The sequence below is a fragment of the Bufo bufo genome, chromosome 4 (assembly GCF_905171765.1).
Source record: "Bufo bufo chromosome 4, aBufBuf1.1, whole genome shotgun sequence".
In the NCBI taxonomy this organism is placed as follows: domain Eukaryota; kingdom Metazoa; phylum Chordata; class Amphibia; order Anura; family Bufonidae; genus Bufo; species Bufo bufo.
In genome coordinates, this window is record NC_053392.1 from 276,949,830 (window position 1) to 276,966,045 (window position 16,216).

Here is a 16,216-nt window from a genome sequence, read left to right on the forward strand (position 1 = left end):
TAGATGCAATGCACTATATTGTCATGCCATGTCAGTACACTTCTGGTTACATTATATTAGCTGGTAAATAAAGCAACTAACTTTAGTGTCATTGCATTTTTAGCATCGGACAAATGTCAACATGTCTTCATCCTACTCACACTGACAGCATTTCAAATTAGATCCTTAAAGTATTCAGTGATTAGGTGACCCTGCAATAGGGCTTCCATTTATAGTGGTAATGTAAATATAAGGGGGGATTCTATCTGTCATCTAGCATTCTAAGTTTTGAATTTTTTTTTTTACTCCAGACTGTCACAAGCAATAATGAGAATTCCACTCATCTCCCAAAATATGGCTTCAAGTGTAGAGACAAAAAGTTGTTGATTCTGATTTTGTTGGTGTAAGAGGTTCTCGTGATGGCTGACTCCATCCACCTGCCCTATTAGTACATAGAGGCATCATAGAGAGCTTCCACTTTATGAATCAGGACAGAATGCCACTGTATAAGAACAGAATCTACTCTGGGGAAATGGCCCATTAATGCCTTATATAATCAGACAGTTGAGTGACCAGCATATAACATTATTTTTTCCTTCCAGAGTTCACAGGAAAAATGTATAGACAAATGTGACTTCATGGGACAATCTGTTTAAGGGGATTCACTTTCAGTGGCAGATAACTCTAGTCGGTTATGTCAACTTTTAGGATACTGTTTTTTATGTTGAGTAATGCCAATTGACATTATGTATGAGAAGCATAAAATTCTAAGTATAACCAGTAATCACTAAGTCCTATCACAAACCAATGTAGCAGTGATAGAAGATTGCACTGAATACCCTGGACCCATAGTGGGGTGCTATGTTTACATTACACTGACTGTAGGTATGCATGATCTTACTGGAATGATTGACAAGGACTAACACAAAATTTGAAGGTTCAGCAATATTCATGATATTATTGTATCTATATAGGTAATGCTGTAGAGCTATCTTAAGAACATAAGTATTCAGAACAGAACATAGATTAAAACCCATTTTACATGGGCTGAAGATTAGGACAATAATCAATAACAACCATGCAACCAAACAATTATACAAATGCAAATTTTTAATAATTGACCAATGTAAAATCTTTTGTTGGCAGTCCATTTCCCTGTGTAAACAGGGATGTGCTGCTGGCAAATAATATATCTGTATAAGGATGAACAGTCAAAGTAGCAATCCTACAGAAAGAATGATATGCTGCATGTGAATGCAGATAACTGAGTTGGCAATCATCGGGAACATTCCCGATCATTGCCCTGTTCAATTGCCTATGTAGATTCAGATCTACTACATTTTGAGAAGGACACATTTGCAACTTCAGTGAACTTGATCAGGATAAGAAATATGAGTGTGCAATGGAAATGTTAAGGCTTGAATTGGTTTGGATGTGTCATATAAATCAATTCATAATGGAATCCATTTAAACCAAATACCATACCAAAATGGCATACATGTACAAAAAGCTAGACCTATCATGTAGGCTTCCTTCCAGTTCTTCTGGTAATGCTGCAGAGTCTGCAGTATCTCAATGAGTTTCTGTTTAAATGACACCAGTGATGTATGGCTCTCATTGTTAATAACAAGAAGTTGTATATTCGAGTAAAAATACATATTAAGTCATAGTGGACATACATTTTTAGTCTCAGAAGACAAAAAATAATTCTGTGATTTTTCCCTTAGCCTCTGCTGAGAGTGATCTCATGTCTGCTATAGATATTTCTATAAAATGTTACTCATATTTAGCTTAAATATGTATTATTATCTATCACCATTTGCATAATGACATATATTTTTTCCAGAACTTCTTTCAAATAGTTAGCAATCTCTTGGATGAGGAGAACAAAGAAAAGTGGGAAGAAGCACAACAGGTAAGACAAGTATAATGATTTAATTGACTTGAATTATTCAGGACTTTTCACTTGTTTCCCAATGTATAATGTTTGTGGCATGTAAGAAAAAACTGACAAATGGTTTGAATTCATTTGAATATGATTCAGCTATGAAAATCCTAATTCAAACACAATTTACTGTATAAATATGGGTATAAATGTGTGTGTATAGGGCTAATGGGAAGTTAAAACGGTTATCCAGGACAGTAAAATTATGATCTGTTCTTACTACAGGCCATCAATTTAGAATTAGAATCCTACGCACAGGTCCCCCATGGATCAGAGGGATTAGTATATTGTTTGTCTAGTCACAGTGGTGTATATTTGGTGTGTGCCTGAGTTTATACGTATATGTTTAGAAAGCTCTTCATATAGAAATGTAATATATGATTTCTTCAAGTTCACCAAAGGGTAGTTATTACAGATGTGTGCTTCCTTGACTCATATATCCCTACATATATGGCATGAGGTGTTAAAAAACATGAAAAAAGTATGTCTGATGGATGCTTTGACTGATACCATCCATCACAAAACTAGTGCCCATAGGCCCCTATGTTAGAAAACATACCTTATGCAGTATGTTAAATGCATAAATTTATACATACATACTGTATGGCCATGATAGATGTCTCCAACTGCCATATGTCACCCATAGGCTACCAGTCCTGTGTAAAAAAAATGCATGCTTTTAACATATACAGTTTTTTTTTTAACTAAATGGTGTGAGATGGTGCTAAATTGGTATGGCAATGCAATTCAAGGAAGGTTAAGGTTGGACACATCTGTATATCTTTTTTGCAAGTTCCAAAGTTTCCTTCACAACCCTTCTTATCCTGGACAGAGAAATCAAGAAGGGTTACGTGTTTGTAGGCACATTTTTTATGTTGATTCTTGATGATAGCGAATGGACTACCAGTAAAAACACTTGTCTATTATATCCATATGTCCCAATATGGCATAGAACCAGAGGTGTTCCTGTGAGGAAGACCCCATTAATCCTGAGATTAAACCAACTTCTGCACAGATAGTAGAAAATATGTTGGGAGTAGAGATGAGCAAATCGATTTGTATGAATCAATTTGCTCATCAGAGTTCATCAGAGTTGACGAGCAGTGAAGGGCTGTCCCCACTGCTCAAGAAGCTCCCCCCACCCACCTGATTGATAGGGCCAGATATCTCATCCAGCCTTGTCAATCTTGAGCCTATGTTGCTGCTCCGAGTGGCAGCAAAGGTACAGTGATGCCAATGTGTAGTGGTGCATGCACAGTCAGCGCTCTGGTAGCAGCAGCAGAACCTTTGCACTTGCATCACTACTTGGAGTAGCAGCATAGGTGTGAGATTAACAGGGCAAGACGAGATGTCAGGCCCTGACAAAGAAGGAGGAAGCAGGGACAGACCCTCACTGCTCGAGAACTCTGAACAAATTGTTTTGTACGAATTGAATCACTGGTCTCTAGTTGGGAGGAATTGCCTCAGATACATCCATAATCAAAAAATTCCCTTTACAAGTGAGACATTGTAGTTTTAGGTGACCCTCCTTCTGGTACCATATAAAGATTATAATAATATAATAGAATATAATAATATAATACATGAATGCCCACCACATCAACTCCTTTTCTTTGATGGTGACCATATATCTTTGGATGGTGCTGGAACGGCAGCAACAAGGAACTGAATGTCCTCTCAGCTGTTTGTCTCTATTATCTGCTCATAGATGAGCAATTATGTAAGTAATGAAATCCCTTGACATAGTAACAGGGCTCCAACATTAGAACTTCTATTTAATCTTTCTATAGATTTGATAATTAATTCTACTCACTTGTTTTCTGCACTAGGCTAAGCCTATTCCGTTAGGTGGCCATTAAGCAGCTGTTTCAATGAAGATTTGTTCAATATGTTTGAAATATTTCTCATTTATATTATTACCATTACATCTCTAGAAGGGTGTATGGTGTCATAAAAGCTATGAATATGCCTGTGTGATTCATGACTCCATAATGTTGAATTGCTGAAATGATTACAAATTACCATAAGCTAATATGTTTGGATTTGGGGGAAATTTTGGTTAATGTTACACATTAATTTGACAGCTATATTTGAAAGCAATGTGTTGTACATATAAGAAATGAGCATAGATGGCTAATCAGTAAAAAGTATGAAACAAAGGTATAAAGCTGTTGTCAAAGCGTATGAGTCAGCTGCAAGGCATCCAAAGTTGCCATGGAAACAAGTATGTGTAGTGCCGTAGAAACGGTTGCTTTGTTGATCCCAATACAATTATTTTGCAGTATTAGAGCAGGGAGAAGCTTGTTAATAGCACTGTACGTTTTACTCTTTCGTTTTTGTGAGACCCCATACTAAAAGATACAAGTTGTATCATTGCATTGTGTGTTTATCGGCTTAGTATTTGCTCTGTAGCCTTTTCTATTCTTTGGAAATGTTAGCTTCTGTACAGAAGATATGGATGACATTCTGTGCAGTGCAGCTGCAGAGGCTAGCACATCCTTTTTATATTAATTGTCATTGCAACAAACCAGTAATTATGGTTTATATATGTACCGGATGGATGGCAGCACCCAATTTGTCACAAAACTGCAATATCACAGCTGCTTTTTTGAGGACACTGTTAAGGTTGCAAATGAATGAGCATGGTCTAAATGTTCGATAAAACACTATATCACAATTTACCTTACTGGCCTTCAATGTACTGGTATATCTCCAAATATATATAACCTGTTTTATTATGCTAGCAAACACATATTGGATGTTCTGCTGGACATTCAGCAGCAAGGTCATGTCTATCTAGCTTATGTAACCTATTGTCTGCTATCGTCACTGTAATCTTCAATTCTAGATTTACCCAGGCTCGTTAGAACTGATGCAGGTCATTGAAGATTTTATACACATTGTCGGAATGGGAATGATGGATTTTCAGAATTCCTATCTCACAACAGGAAATGTAGGTAAGAATCAACCTTTGATTTAATAGTTGTTTCCAAAAGTTGCTTTGTAATCTTTTTAATCAAAATACTGAATTTCTTGAAAAGGAGCTAAAATATTTTTTTATGGTAATTTCATTAGGCAAATTTACCAAATGTATCTGTAACATTTGTTGGTCTTCTTTAAAGTCCATGGCCATGCATTAGTAACTCAGAAGTAAAAGCAGTAGGAAAAGTGTAATATTCTATCATTTTATAAAGATCACTTTTTTATTTTATTTGTGGTTACAGCTTTTGCTGTTTGTCACCTTTGAATTAACTTCTCAGATAGTGTCCTTTCGTTAGCATGTTCCATCAATATGAATGTGGCAGATTACCATCAGTTTCTGATAAACTAATACAAAGGTGACAACAATATGGCTGCATTTTTCTTGTCACTTTTGTAAAAATAAGATTGCTATAACAAAACATAAAAAGGTCAATGTCTCTATAAATAAACTATAATTACCCACATTTGATTGTTGCTTTAATTAATCATTTGCTAGTACATGCCATGAGGTGTAGGGTGTTTCATTTTGTAATATAAAAAAATAAAATGTACAATTTTTGCAGACTTTGCTTACGCCCCAATTCCCAGTCATGTAAAAGATATATCTGCCAAATTTCAATAATATTTAATAATATTTAGAGGTTGTACACTTTGATTAGTTTTGTAACAGTAGGCAAAAAATACAAAATTGTCAATGTTATTTACTTTTATTGGGAAAACTAGAAATCACAAACTTAAAATAATATTAAAACTAGACACTAAGATTAATAGGTAGTACAACACAAAACATGTGTTGTATTAATCAACTTTGAACGATGCAATCCCTTCTTTTGTTAGCTTGGTGACAACTTTTCTGTGATGCTAGACTACTCTCAACAAGAAATTGTTTTTGTTGTTCGTCAGTGACAGATTCGCTAAACTTTTTTATCAGAGCAATTCCTCTTTCTGCGATATAATTGACCACCTTAAGAGCGTTCATATGACTTCTTAGAGAATCACTGCAGTATTCTGTCACGTCCTGGATCTCAAACAATTCAAAGAACGTCTTTGTTTTATTAGTAACAAAATGGCTCATGTCTTTTCCTTCAAAAACTAGGTTTAAATAATCATTTAATTTTCTTTTTATTTGCAGGTTTGGTTTTAACATTTTTAGTCATATTTTCCTTAACAGCCTGAGTAATTACGTTTATCCAAAAAAGCCAATCCTACGTTTGTTTCTGACAGATGCCAAAGGTGTCTCTTAGCAACTGTGAGAGCACTTTTTTGATGTTTGCATCTGGGTAAGGTCTCAGAAGCTGTAGCATATCCAAATCATTCTTTGGAGCCCATTGACTTACAATTGCCTCGTGCAAAAAGCGAACATATATAAGGCTGACAAAATGTGCAACCGTTTCATTCCTTTCAATTCTCGTTGAGGAATATTCAACTGTTTAGTGAAGAGGACAATTTTAAGTGCATATATTGTCTTTGCCATCCATCTTGCTTGATGCAGAGCCCCTGAGATCCTGAAACTGAAGTCATTTTTAGACCAACCTCCTAGGAGTGAGAGTAGTAATAAAAGTGATCAATGTGTGAAACCCCTAAATATTATCCAATCTTCTTGAAATTTGGCATATATAAATTTTACATCATTGAGACTCAGGGCATAAGCAAAGTCATATGAAAACCATATCTTTGGAAAAATGAAACACGCTAATGAGGTGGGACATGATATCCATTCATTACTTAGATCTTCAAGTTGTCAGTCATTCAATGACACTACATGAATTCAATCACAACATATAACCTGCTGAAAAACCATGCAATTAATTTGTGCTATAGAAATGACTTAATGACACAACCCCCCCCCCCCCCCCCCTGGCATTTCTGCCTCTGACTCTTCACCTGCTCCACCCATTTGTCTTTGCTCCTTTATATACTACCACCCTCCCCCAGAAACTTGAAAGCTGACTTACCACTCAAAAAAGATTTGGGGACTCTCTCTTCTGTTTCTCCTCACTTTATGTGCTGCTATAGCATGTCATTATGGCAGTGCACAATAGCCAGGCCCCAAAGCACACTGTAGATCATGTCATTGGTAAAACATGTCAAGTCAAGTCAAATGTGTGCTGGCAGATAAGTGACATGACTGTCTGACGATCATTACATTACTATAGGCACTTAGGCTAGCCAATCATTGGCAGACTCTGCTACCACAGCCAATGCTGATTGGCCAGAACCCAGCAGAGAGACAGAGTTCTCATCGGAACTTGCGTAAGGGCTACTATGGAGTCACTGTCTGTGAGGCTGATGGACTAAGGCAGGGGGCCGAACACAAGGATAGCAGAGAGATAGAAAGCGGGACCTGAGCTTGAAGCTGAGGTATTAAGTATAATTATAGGGTGAGGACATTTGCCCATGGCCAGACCTCCTTTCACCAAGTACCCTATAGAATTGGAGAAATGGGGGATTAGTAAATTAAGCATACCATTTTGTTTTTTAATTGATGTACACCATGGTGAGCTGTTTTAAAGTTTATTTCCCTTGGACAACCTTTTTAATTTGGATCACTTTCAACAATATAAATTTGTTTTTTAAATGTTTCATGGTTTGTTTTCTTAAGTAGAGAAGCATGACTAACAAGATGACTCAGTTCTGATGCGAATAGTTCTGATCTCTTTTGTAAGTAAACAAATGAATAAGCTCCCAGATTATTTCTTCTGTAAGGGCTCTTTCACACCTGCGTTATTGTCTTCCGGCATAGAGTTCCGTTGTCGGGGCTCTATGCCGGAAGAATCCTGATCAGGATTATCCTAATGCATTCTGAATGGAGATTAATCCGTTAAGGATGCATCAGGATGTCTTCAGTTCCGGTACGGAACGTTTGTTGGCCGGAGAAAATACCGCAGCATGCTGCGCTTTTTGCTCCGGCCAAAAATCCGGAACACTTGCCGCAAGGCCGGATCCGGAATTAATGCCCATTGGAAGGCATTGATCCGGATCCGGCCTTAAGCTAAACGTCGTTTCGGCGCATTGCCGGAGCCGACATTTAGCTTTTTCAGAGTGGTTACCATGGCTGCCGGGACGCTAAAGTCCTGGCAGCCATGGTAAAGTGTAGCGGGGAGCGGGGGAGCAGTATACTTACCGTCCGTGCGGCTCCCCGGGCGCTCCAGAGTGACGTCAGGGCGCCCCAAGCGCATGGATCACGTGATCGCATGGATCACGTCATCCATGCGCATGGGGCTCTCTGACGTCATTCTGGAGCGCCCCGGGAGCCGCACGGACTGTAAGTATACCGCTCCCCCGCTCCCCGCTCCTACTATGGCAACCAGGACTTTAATAGCATCCTGGGTGCCATAGTAACACTGAAAGCATTTGGAAGACGGTTCCGTCTTCAAATGCTTTCAGTACACTTGCGTTTTTCCGGATCCGGCAGGCACCTCCGGCAACGGAAGTGCATGCCGGATCCCAACAACGCAAGTGTGAAAGAGGCCTAAAACTAAAAAATATTAAGCCATGTAACATTTAAATAATACATGAAAGAGAACTGTGCAATTCAGTATCTTTATACTGTAACGTTTTATTGTGTCGGCAAGCCAAAAGGATGCAAAATGTAACAATTTAGTCTTAGACTTTTGGATCTTTTTCAAACACGATTACCACAGTAAACTCTGTACTTTTAAAGGCATTGTCCACCTTTTATTAAATGATATCCTATCCTCAGGACAGCCCATCCCTAACTAATATGCAAAAGTCCAATGCATCGCACCATGAAGATCAGCAGTTTGACAATAGCTCCGGTGGAAAAGCCCTTTAGGAGATCTAAGCCTTATTACATAGACTGATATCTTCATAAGTTCACATTTACTTTCTCCTCTTTTATATGCCATGGCAATCATGCGTCAGGAAAGTCCTGAAGTGAAGGATTGGAATGTTACAGAGTTATACAATGTTATAGCATAAATACAGTATATGAGTGTAGAGTCCTATTTCGGGTATCTTTGGAACCCAACTCCAGCACTCACAAGACACAGCATTCTGTATTCTATATATTATAAAATGTAGATAGTATTTATTTATATCATATATTCATTGGATCAGGGACATTTTCTATATATCAGGGACAACTCTTCTGGTTTGAATGACACATTTTTAGATTGCACTCAAGAACCACAATAAAATATGAAAAGATATTCTCATTTGACACATTTATATTATAGTCACACTATCTCTAACAGGTGGCATTCCAATTCTGACTGTACTGGGGTGCCCAGCATTTTAAAGAGGAAACAAGGTAGTCACACAATACGACTTCACTCCAGTCACTAGCCGAGAAAAATGTGACTGTCTGTTAAAAAACATTCTGTGTTATGATAGTTGGAGGTCACACAAAACAACAGCGCCATGGATCACATGTGGCCCTTGGCCCACAAGCTGTGTACTTCTACCTCAGAGTTAACATGACTTGATCTATCAAGTTGATCTGTATGGTGCTCAAACTATTTTTTGATATAGGAACATACTGTACTGACAATAGATAAGAGCTTTATAGTGATTAGAAGCAGTCCTAAAAATATATATTGTACACATTTACCAAAAAGGAAACAACAGGAGAAAGGGCCATGTCTGTAATAATGTAAGGCCTCATTCACAGAACTTCTTTGAGCAACATATTTAGTCCGTATATTTCTGTAGGGATGAAGATGTTAAACAACATATTTAGTTCTAATATACTGATAGCATTGCTACTATTGTATGTCTTTATTAGTGTTGATTGAGCATGCTCGGCCAAAACACCTGTTCGGCTCGAGCATCTCGATGCTCGGCACATGGCGGTACTCGGCCGAGTACCGCATGTACTCAAGCGCCATGCTTGAGTCTCCTCCCAGCATGTTTCTTGGCTGCTACGCAGCCAATAAACATGCAGGTATGTACTGCCCTCACTGTAATGCCAGTAGCCATGTTGGCTACTGGCATTACAGTGATTGGCTAGCCAGAACGTGTCATTGGGTGCTATATAGCAGCTGATAACGCATGTTCGGCTCATTCGTAGTCAGGGAGAGCTGAGCATAGGAAGGGACAGAGAGTGTAGGGAATGTAATAGAATATTTTTTTGTACAAAAACATTTCAGAGACCCAAAAGTCCTTGTAAGGACTATTGTGTGTGACAACAGCAATATATATTTTTAGCGTATCCTGTGCTAAATAACAAGTAATAGGCCAGTTAAATAACTCACGGCACATCTCCTTTGTAAAGTGTGCGCATCCCTAAAATATCAGTTACATCCAAAGTACTTTTTTCGTAGACGGTGTCTGCTGCGGACAGTTCAATTATTTGCGCCACATCTCCTGTGTAAAATGTGTGCATCCCTAAAATATCAGTGAAATCCAGTGTACTTTTTACGTAGACGGTGTCCGCTGCGGACAGTTAAATTATCCCCGCCACATCTCCTGTTTAAAGTGTGTGCATCCCTAAAATATCAGTGACATCCAGTGTACTTTTTCCGTAAACGGTGTCCGCTGCTGAAAATTTAAATTATCCGCGCAACATCTCCTGATTAAAGTGTGCGCATCCCTAAAATATCAGTGACATCCAGTGTACTTTTCCTGTAGACACTGTGAACAGTGACATTACCTGTGGTTCCTGTCCTATATAACGTTTCCTCATCACAAATACCTTTGTAAATTTTTTTGCGCACACACTTCCAAAGCCTACGCTACTGTACGTGGCCCTGATGCTGATGGTGCACGCAGAGGCCGTGGCCCTGGCCGTGGAGAAACTGTACCTGCTGCCAGAGCACAAGAAAAGCAATCATCCACGATACCTAGCTTTATGTCCCAGTTTGCAGGGCGGTGCAAGACAACGCTCACAAAGTCAGCCCAGTGCGAGCAGATGGTCGGTTGGATTGCAGCAGATATTGCTTCCAGTCGGTTAAGCACCACCCTGTCTTCCACCAAGTCCAGTCTCAGTATCCAAGAGCCTGGTCAACACAATCCTCACCCTGATCCTCCTTCCTCCCACCATGTACAGTCTAGGCTAACAAGTGATCCCACACTCGGATATTCCGAGGACCTCTTTTCATCGCCATTACTTGATTTGGCCCTTTCGCCAAGCAGGCTTGAAGAGGGACATGAGATCTTGTGCCCTGATTCCCAACCTCTTGAGCATCCACAGTCACAAGAACATGAAGGTGGGGAACGGCAATTAGTGTTTAATGAGGTGGATGATGATGAGACACAGTTGCCAATGAGTCAACCGCAAATACTGTCTCAAGAGGTTGATGAAGAGGATTAGACACAGTTGTCAATCACTGAGGTTGTGGTTAGGAGGATGATCAAATCAGGAGGATGATCAGAGTGAGGAAGTGGAAAAGGGGGTGGTGGACGATGAGGTCACTGACTTAACCTGGGAAGGTGGAAAGCAAGGACAGCAGTAAGAAATTTAAAAAAAAGGAGTGTAAATGGGGGATTTGGGTAGTAGAAAAGAAAGGAGATGAGGATGGAGAAGGAAATAGAGATGAAGAGAGGGATGGAAATTTAAGTGGCTGGATAAGGAGGAAGAGGAGGTTGAAGGAAGAAGGGAATAGAAAAGAAAAAGAGTTAAAACATGAGAAGAAACAAAGTTGTAAGGCTGATCACACAAAATAGAACCAAGGTTCAAATGGCTAGCAGGCCATGGCAAATGGTAGAAACAAGAAAAATTAGTGGAGCGGCAAGTAGTGGAAGGAGATGTGAGAGATCTATGGTCCAAATATCAGATCACAACTTATAAGATCCTCCTTTACGTGTTTGGAAGAAAGTCCCTTTATTGTATAGCCCAGTGAGATAAAAGGGTGGAGAACAATTATACGTATTAGCGTTTTTTAGGGCTAGGAATAAAATATCGATAAGAAGATATTTTAAAAAATATAGGTAAGGTGAGGATGTAAATTGTAATTAGTGCAGTATTACACTTAAACAGGGAACATACATACATGCATGCAGTCGTATGTTTTTACTCACTTCTCCAGGGTGGTTGGCGTAAGATAAACTCAAGACACTTGACGCCAAGCCCCCCTCGCCGAGGTCGCCTGTAGAGTATTGGATCCCCTTGTTGTCCTATGAATAGATAACCCGGTGGACTCCAGACGTTACACAAGATTTCCTTTATTGAGTAAGCTGGACACGTTTTGCGGTGTAGAGAAACCCCTTCCTCAGGAGCATATTGCCATAACAGTAAAACAAGTAATAAACATAATTGCATAGATAGGCACACCGGATAGGGCGCTCCATGTGTTGGACTGCTTTCTCCGATCACATGACCCAGAACCGGAAGTGAGTTCCACCTGTGGAACGCACAGCAACTGGTTCAGGTCAATTTTTATTATTGTTAGACTAAACAGTGGACTAAAGTGTGTATGTAAATGTTCACACATAGCTCAGAGATGGTGGTCTTATTTTATTTTATTGTTTGTTGGGTCCCCATCTTTTCCGGCGGCTATAAGACCTATAGCTGCGCATCGGAAGCAAACTTCCAGTCACGTGACCTAGAAAGCCGGATATGCATTCCACCGGTGGAGCGCATAATGTCCAAGGTGCGGCATTGATTTTCATTGGGGGAAGTTTTAAGATCGACAAAACTCGAACCCCTGTTATTGGGTATATAGAGGGTTAGCTCTATACTTAAATAAGGAGAAGGGGGAGTTAGCTCTAAAAATTTATATAAATATTAAAAATATATATAAATATGAGTATAAAAAGGCCTCAAACTTCCGTGTTCCACTGGCATTTTCCTGGAAGGTACAAAAGTACACGACAATAAGAATCTAATATATAGAAAAAGATAAAGATAAAAGTACAATAAAATGAATGAAAGTACAGTCAAATATACAATATACAACATAGAGTAATCCATTAAATAAGGATTTATGTCCATGCCCTGCTTATACAGAAAAAAACTGGTTTATGTTTAAACCGCCGTTTTTCTATCCCTAAAAACATATATATGTATCCCTTTTCTTTTTCCTTTCCCTTTTTCTATATAAAAACAGATCACGTTGATAAAGTATAACCCTCATAACAGCAAAATGTCGATATATAATTAATAAAAATTGCTCAGGGTCACTACACCCAGGGAGGGGTTGTCATATGGGGACAGGGGCGTAACTATAGGGGAAGCAGGGGAAGCAGCTGCTTTGGGGCCCTGACCCTGAAGGGGCCAATCCAGGTGGAGGAGGACTAAAAGATTTTGTCAGGGCCCGCTCAACAGTTTTACACAATGAAATTATATACAGAGACAGTATAGACAGTGTGGAAAACAGATGGAACAGCTGCCAGGCCTGGTCTGAGAGAGTGATCTTTACTAGCCACAGGAATGGGGGTGGCATGAAAGGAAGGGGTTGCGAAAAAAAATTACTGGGGGAGGAGGGCCCCATTCAAAAATAATTTGTGGGGCCAGTCATTTCTAGCTATGCCACTGTATGGGGATAATTCTCATGGATTATACTGGTTCGAACTAATCACCCTATTATTACTAGTATTCCCATTAGATGGAGTTTAGATCGTATTGTGTCTGTTTAATAGTGGCTATACTCTAGGGTTTCTTTTAAACCAAATAGGGTAACTGTATTGAACCTATAAATGGAATACATTTCTCGTCTGCACAACTGGGACTAGGATTGTGGGACCACATCTATAGAGTTCAATTTTAGGCCTGTAAAGTTACCCACTTGATATTGTTTGTGTTGTTCTGCCAATGTACTCTAGACCACAGGGGCACTCCAACATACTGTATATATAACATAACTGGAGTTGCAATCCATGCAGTGTTTGAGAGAGAGAGATTCTTTAGTGTTGGAGATGGTCACTACATTAAAGTTATCGGAAATACTATGACAACACAAGCAACGTTTATACCCACATCTGAAGGATCCTTTAGGTAGATCTGTAGGGTTGTCAGTATTAAAACCCTGGTTCCGACTGGTGAATTAGGGGCAGGAGGGGGCCAATATGTTTTTTAGAGTATGGGCATGTCGAAAGGTGATACTGGGTATGGTCGGGATCGTCTTCCCAATAATTGGATCTTGATGAAGGATAGGCCAATGTTTTTGAAGTATCATTTTTTGGAATTGTGAAAGGATTTATACATAGTGAAAAAATTGAACTGTATATTCTGTGGTTCAGTTTCGGGGGTAGTGATACAGGGTCTCAGGCAATCTACCTGACTCTCTTTTAGAATTCGAGATCTTGAGTCCGGTATAAGACTTTTGGGATACCCCTTATCCCTAAATCTCTTTTGCAATGTATCTAGTTGGTCAACCAGAATCTTATTATCCGAAAAATTCCTACGAACCCGTCTCATCTGTCCGTAGGGTATGTTCTTTTTCCATTTTTGAAAATGGCAACTACTGAAGTTCATATAACTGTTTGCATTCACTTCCTTGAAATGCGTACTAGTTGTTATCCGGGCCTCATTAGTTTGAAGGTGGAGATCTAAAAAAACTATAGAGTTTGGATATGAGTGGGCAGTATATGATAGATTCCAGTTGCTATGGTTTAATTGTTGAATGAGTGTGGATAGGGAGGATGGGCCCCCTTTCCATATGAAGATGATATCGTCAATGAATCATTTGTAAAAAATGTCATCATGTTCAAGGGGGCCCTCTTTAATCTCAAAAGCTCCCATATACAAATTTGCGTATAACGGGTCAAATTTGGTCCCCATTGCTGTCCCGCATTTTTGAAGGTATAACTCACCTTTATACTGGAAGTAGTTGTGCACTAGTATGTATTCAAAAGAGTCCAAAATAAATGCTTTCTGGCTGAGTGATAGATAGATATCCTCAGCAAAGAAGCCTTCTACTGGCTCTATACCCAGATGATGTTGGATATTTCTGTACAGGGCTGAGACGTGTAATGTAACCAGTTGGAGCCCTAGTTCCCAGTTGATTTTCTGTAGAAGTGTGATCAAGTGACTAGAATCTTTCAGGTATGAGGATGGATGTCTCACATACCTCTGTAGGGAATGATCTATATATGCAGATAGATTTGATGTCATAGAATCGGTCCTTGAAATAATTGGACGACCAGGGGGATTGGTAAGGGTTTTATGGATTGTTGGCAAAAAAATAATAATGGGGGGTAGATGGGAAGGCTATTTTAAAAAATTGGGTTTCTTTTTTCATAAGCATCTCTTTTGTATAAACCCTATCTATGAGGGTAGCTAGAGTCTTTTTAATCTCATCGGTTGGATCACCTGAAAGTTTTATGTAATAATACTCATTGGACAAAATTCTCATGGCTTCGGTATTGTAAGCACTGGAATCCAGGATGACTATCCTCCCACCCTTGTCAGCATTTAAAATTTTAAATTTCTTTGTTGGATTTTATGGAGGAGATGGCCTTCACTTGTACTACAGTGAGATTTCGTTATGGTCTACCCCCTGTCAGACCTGAACCAACCAAAGTTTTTAATTCAGTAAGGACCATAATATGGAACGTTTCCAAATGCGGTCCCCTATGTTCTATCGGATAAAATGTGGACCGCGGTTTGAACTGGGATGGAATGGGGCGGTCAATGAGATCCTTTACCAGAGTTTCAACCTAATCTTCCTCTATCACTCGGGGGTTGGTGGTGGTTTGAAAGTACTTCTACCTCGTTGGCATTAAGGTTGTAACTTGAAAGATTAAATATACTTTTTTCCTTTAGATGTTTACTGGGCTCGTGTCCTAATTTGTTCGTTCGGGTCGCGATTTTTTGGTTTCTGGACCTACATCTCTTTCCTCCTCTGCGTCCTCTTCGCGGGACATTGCTCTTTTGTTTTTGCAAGGGAATGGTTGGATTGGACTGAAGAACTGAGATATTTTCAGATTTCGCTGTGGGAGTATATACCGAAAAGGGTTAGACTGAGTCGCTGGGGAGTTTATCAGGTAAGGAGATAATAACTGAATACTTGAATACATTGGTCTGGGTCCGGTTGGAATACCTGCAGAGGGGAACAGGTGGTTGATGGTAGGGCTAGGAAGGGTTCGGGACTAGATGAATCATCATTGTAGACAGATAGATTATCCACTGGATCAAAAAGAGTAGGGTAGTTGGATTCTTGAGAACATGACGGCTTTCCTGGAGTGATATCAATATCCTGTATTACGCAGAGTTGTATCTGAGAAGTTCCTATTGAAGGTGTTGTTTGGAGCCTGTTTTCAGTTGGACTAATAATAGGGGATAGTGATGTTAATTGATGTAGCCTGTATTGTCAGGGGTACACTATCATTTTGCAGTGAAAAGGTTCCTACCGTATCTCTATTATTCATAGGATACTGTACTATTTCTATAGGTTTCACTAACTGTCG

General features: G+C 39.3%; 1 protein-coding gene across 4 annotated transcripts in view; it reads left to right on the plus strand.

Moving 5' to 3' along the window:
• ADGRB3 (adhesion G protein-coupled receptor B3) overlaps positions 1-16,216 on the plus strand; it is a 1,057,188-nt gene that overhangs the window by 610,492 nt on the left and 430,480 nt on the right. For all 4 annotated transcript variants that reach the window (XM_040428625.1, XM_040428624.1, XM_040428627.1 and 1 more), the window contains exons 11-12: positions 1,826-1,894; positions 4,773-4,881. In XM_040428625.1, coding sequence (XP_040284559.1) covers positions 1,826-1,894; positions 4,773-4,881 — 178 coding nt within the window. The remainder of the gene's footprint in view (positions 1-1,825; positions 1,895-4,772; positions 4,882-16,216) is intronic.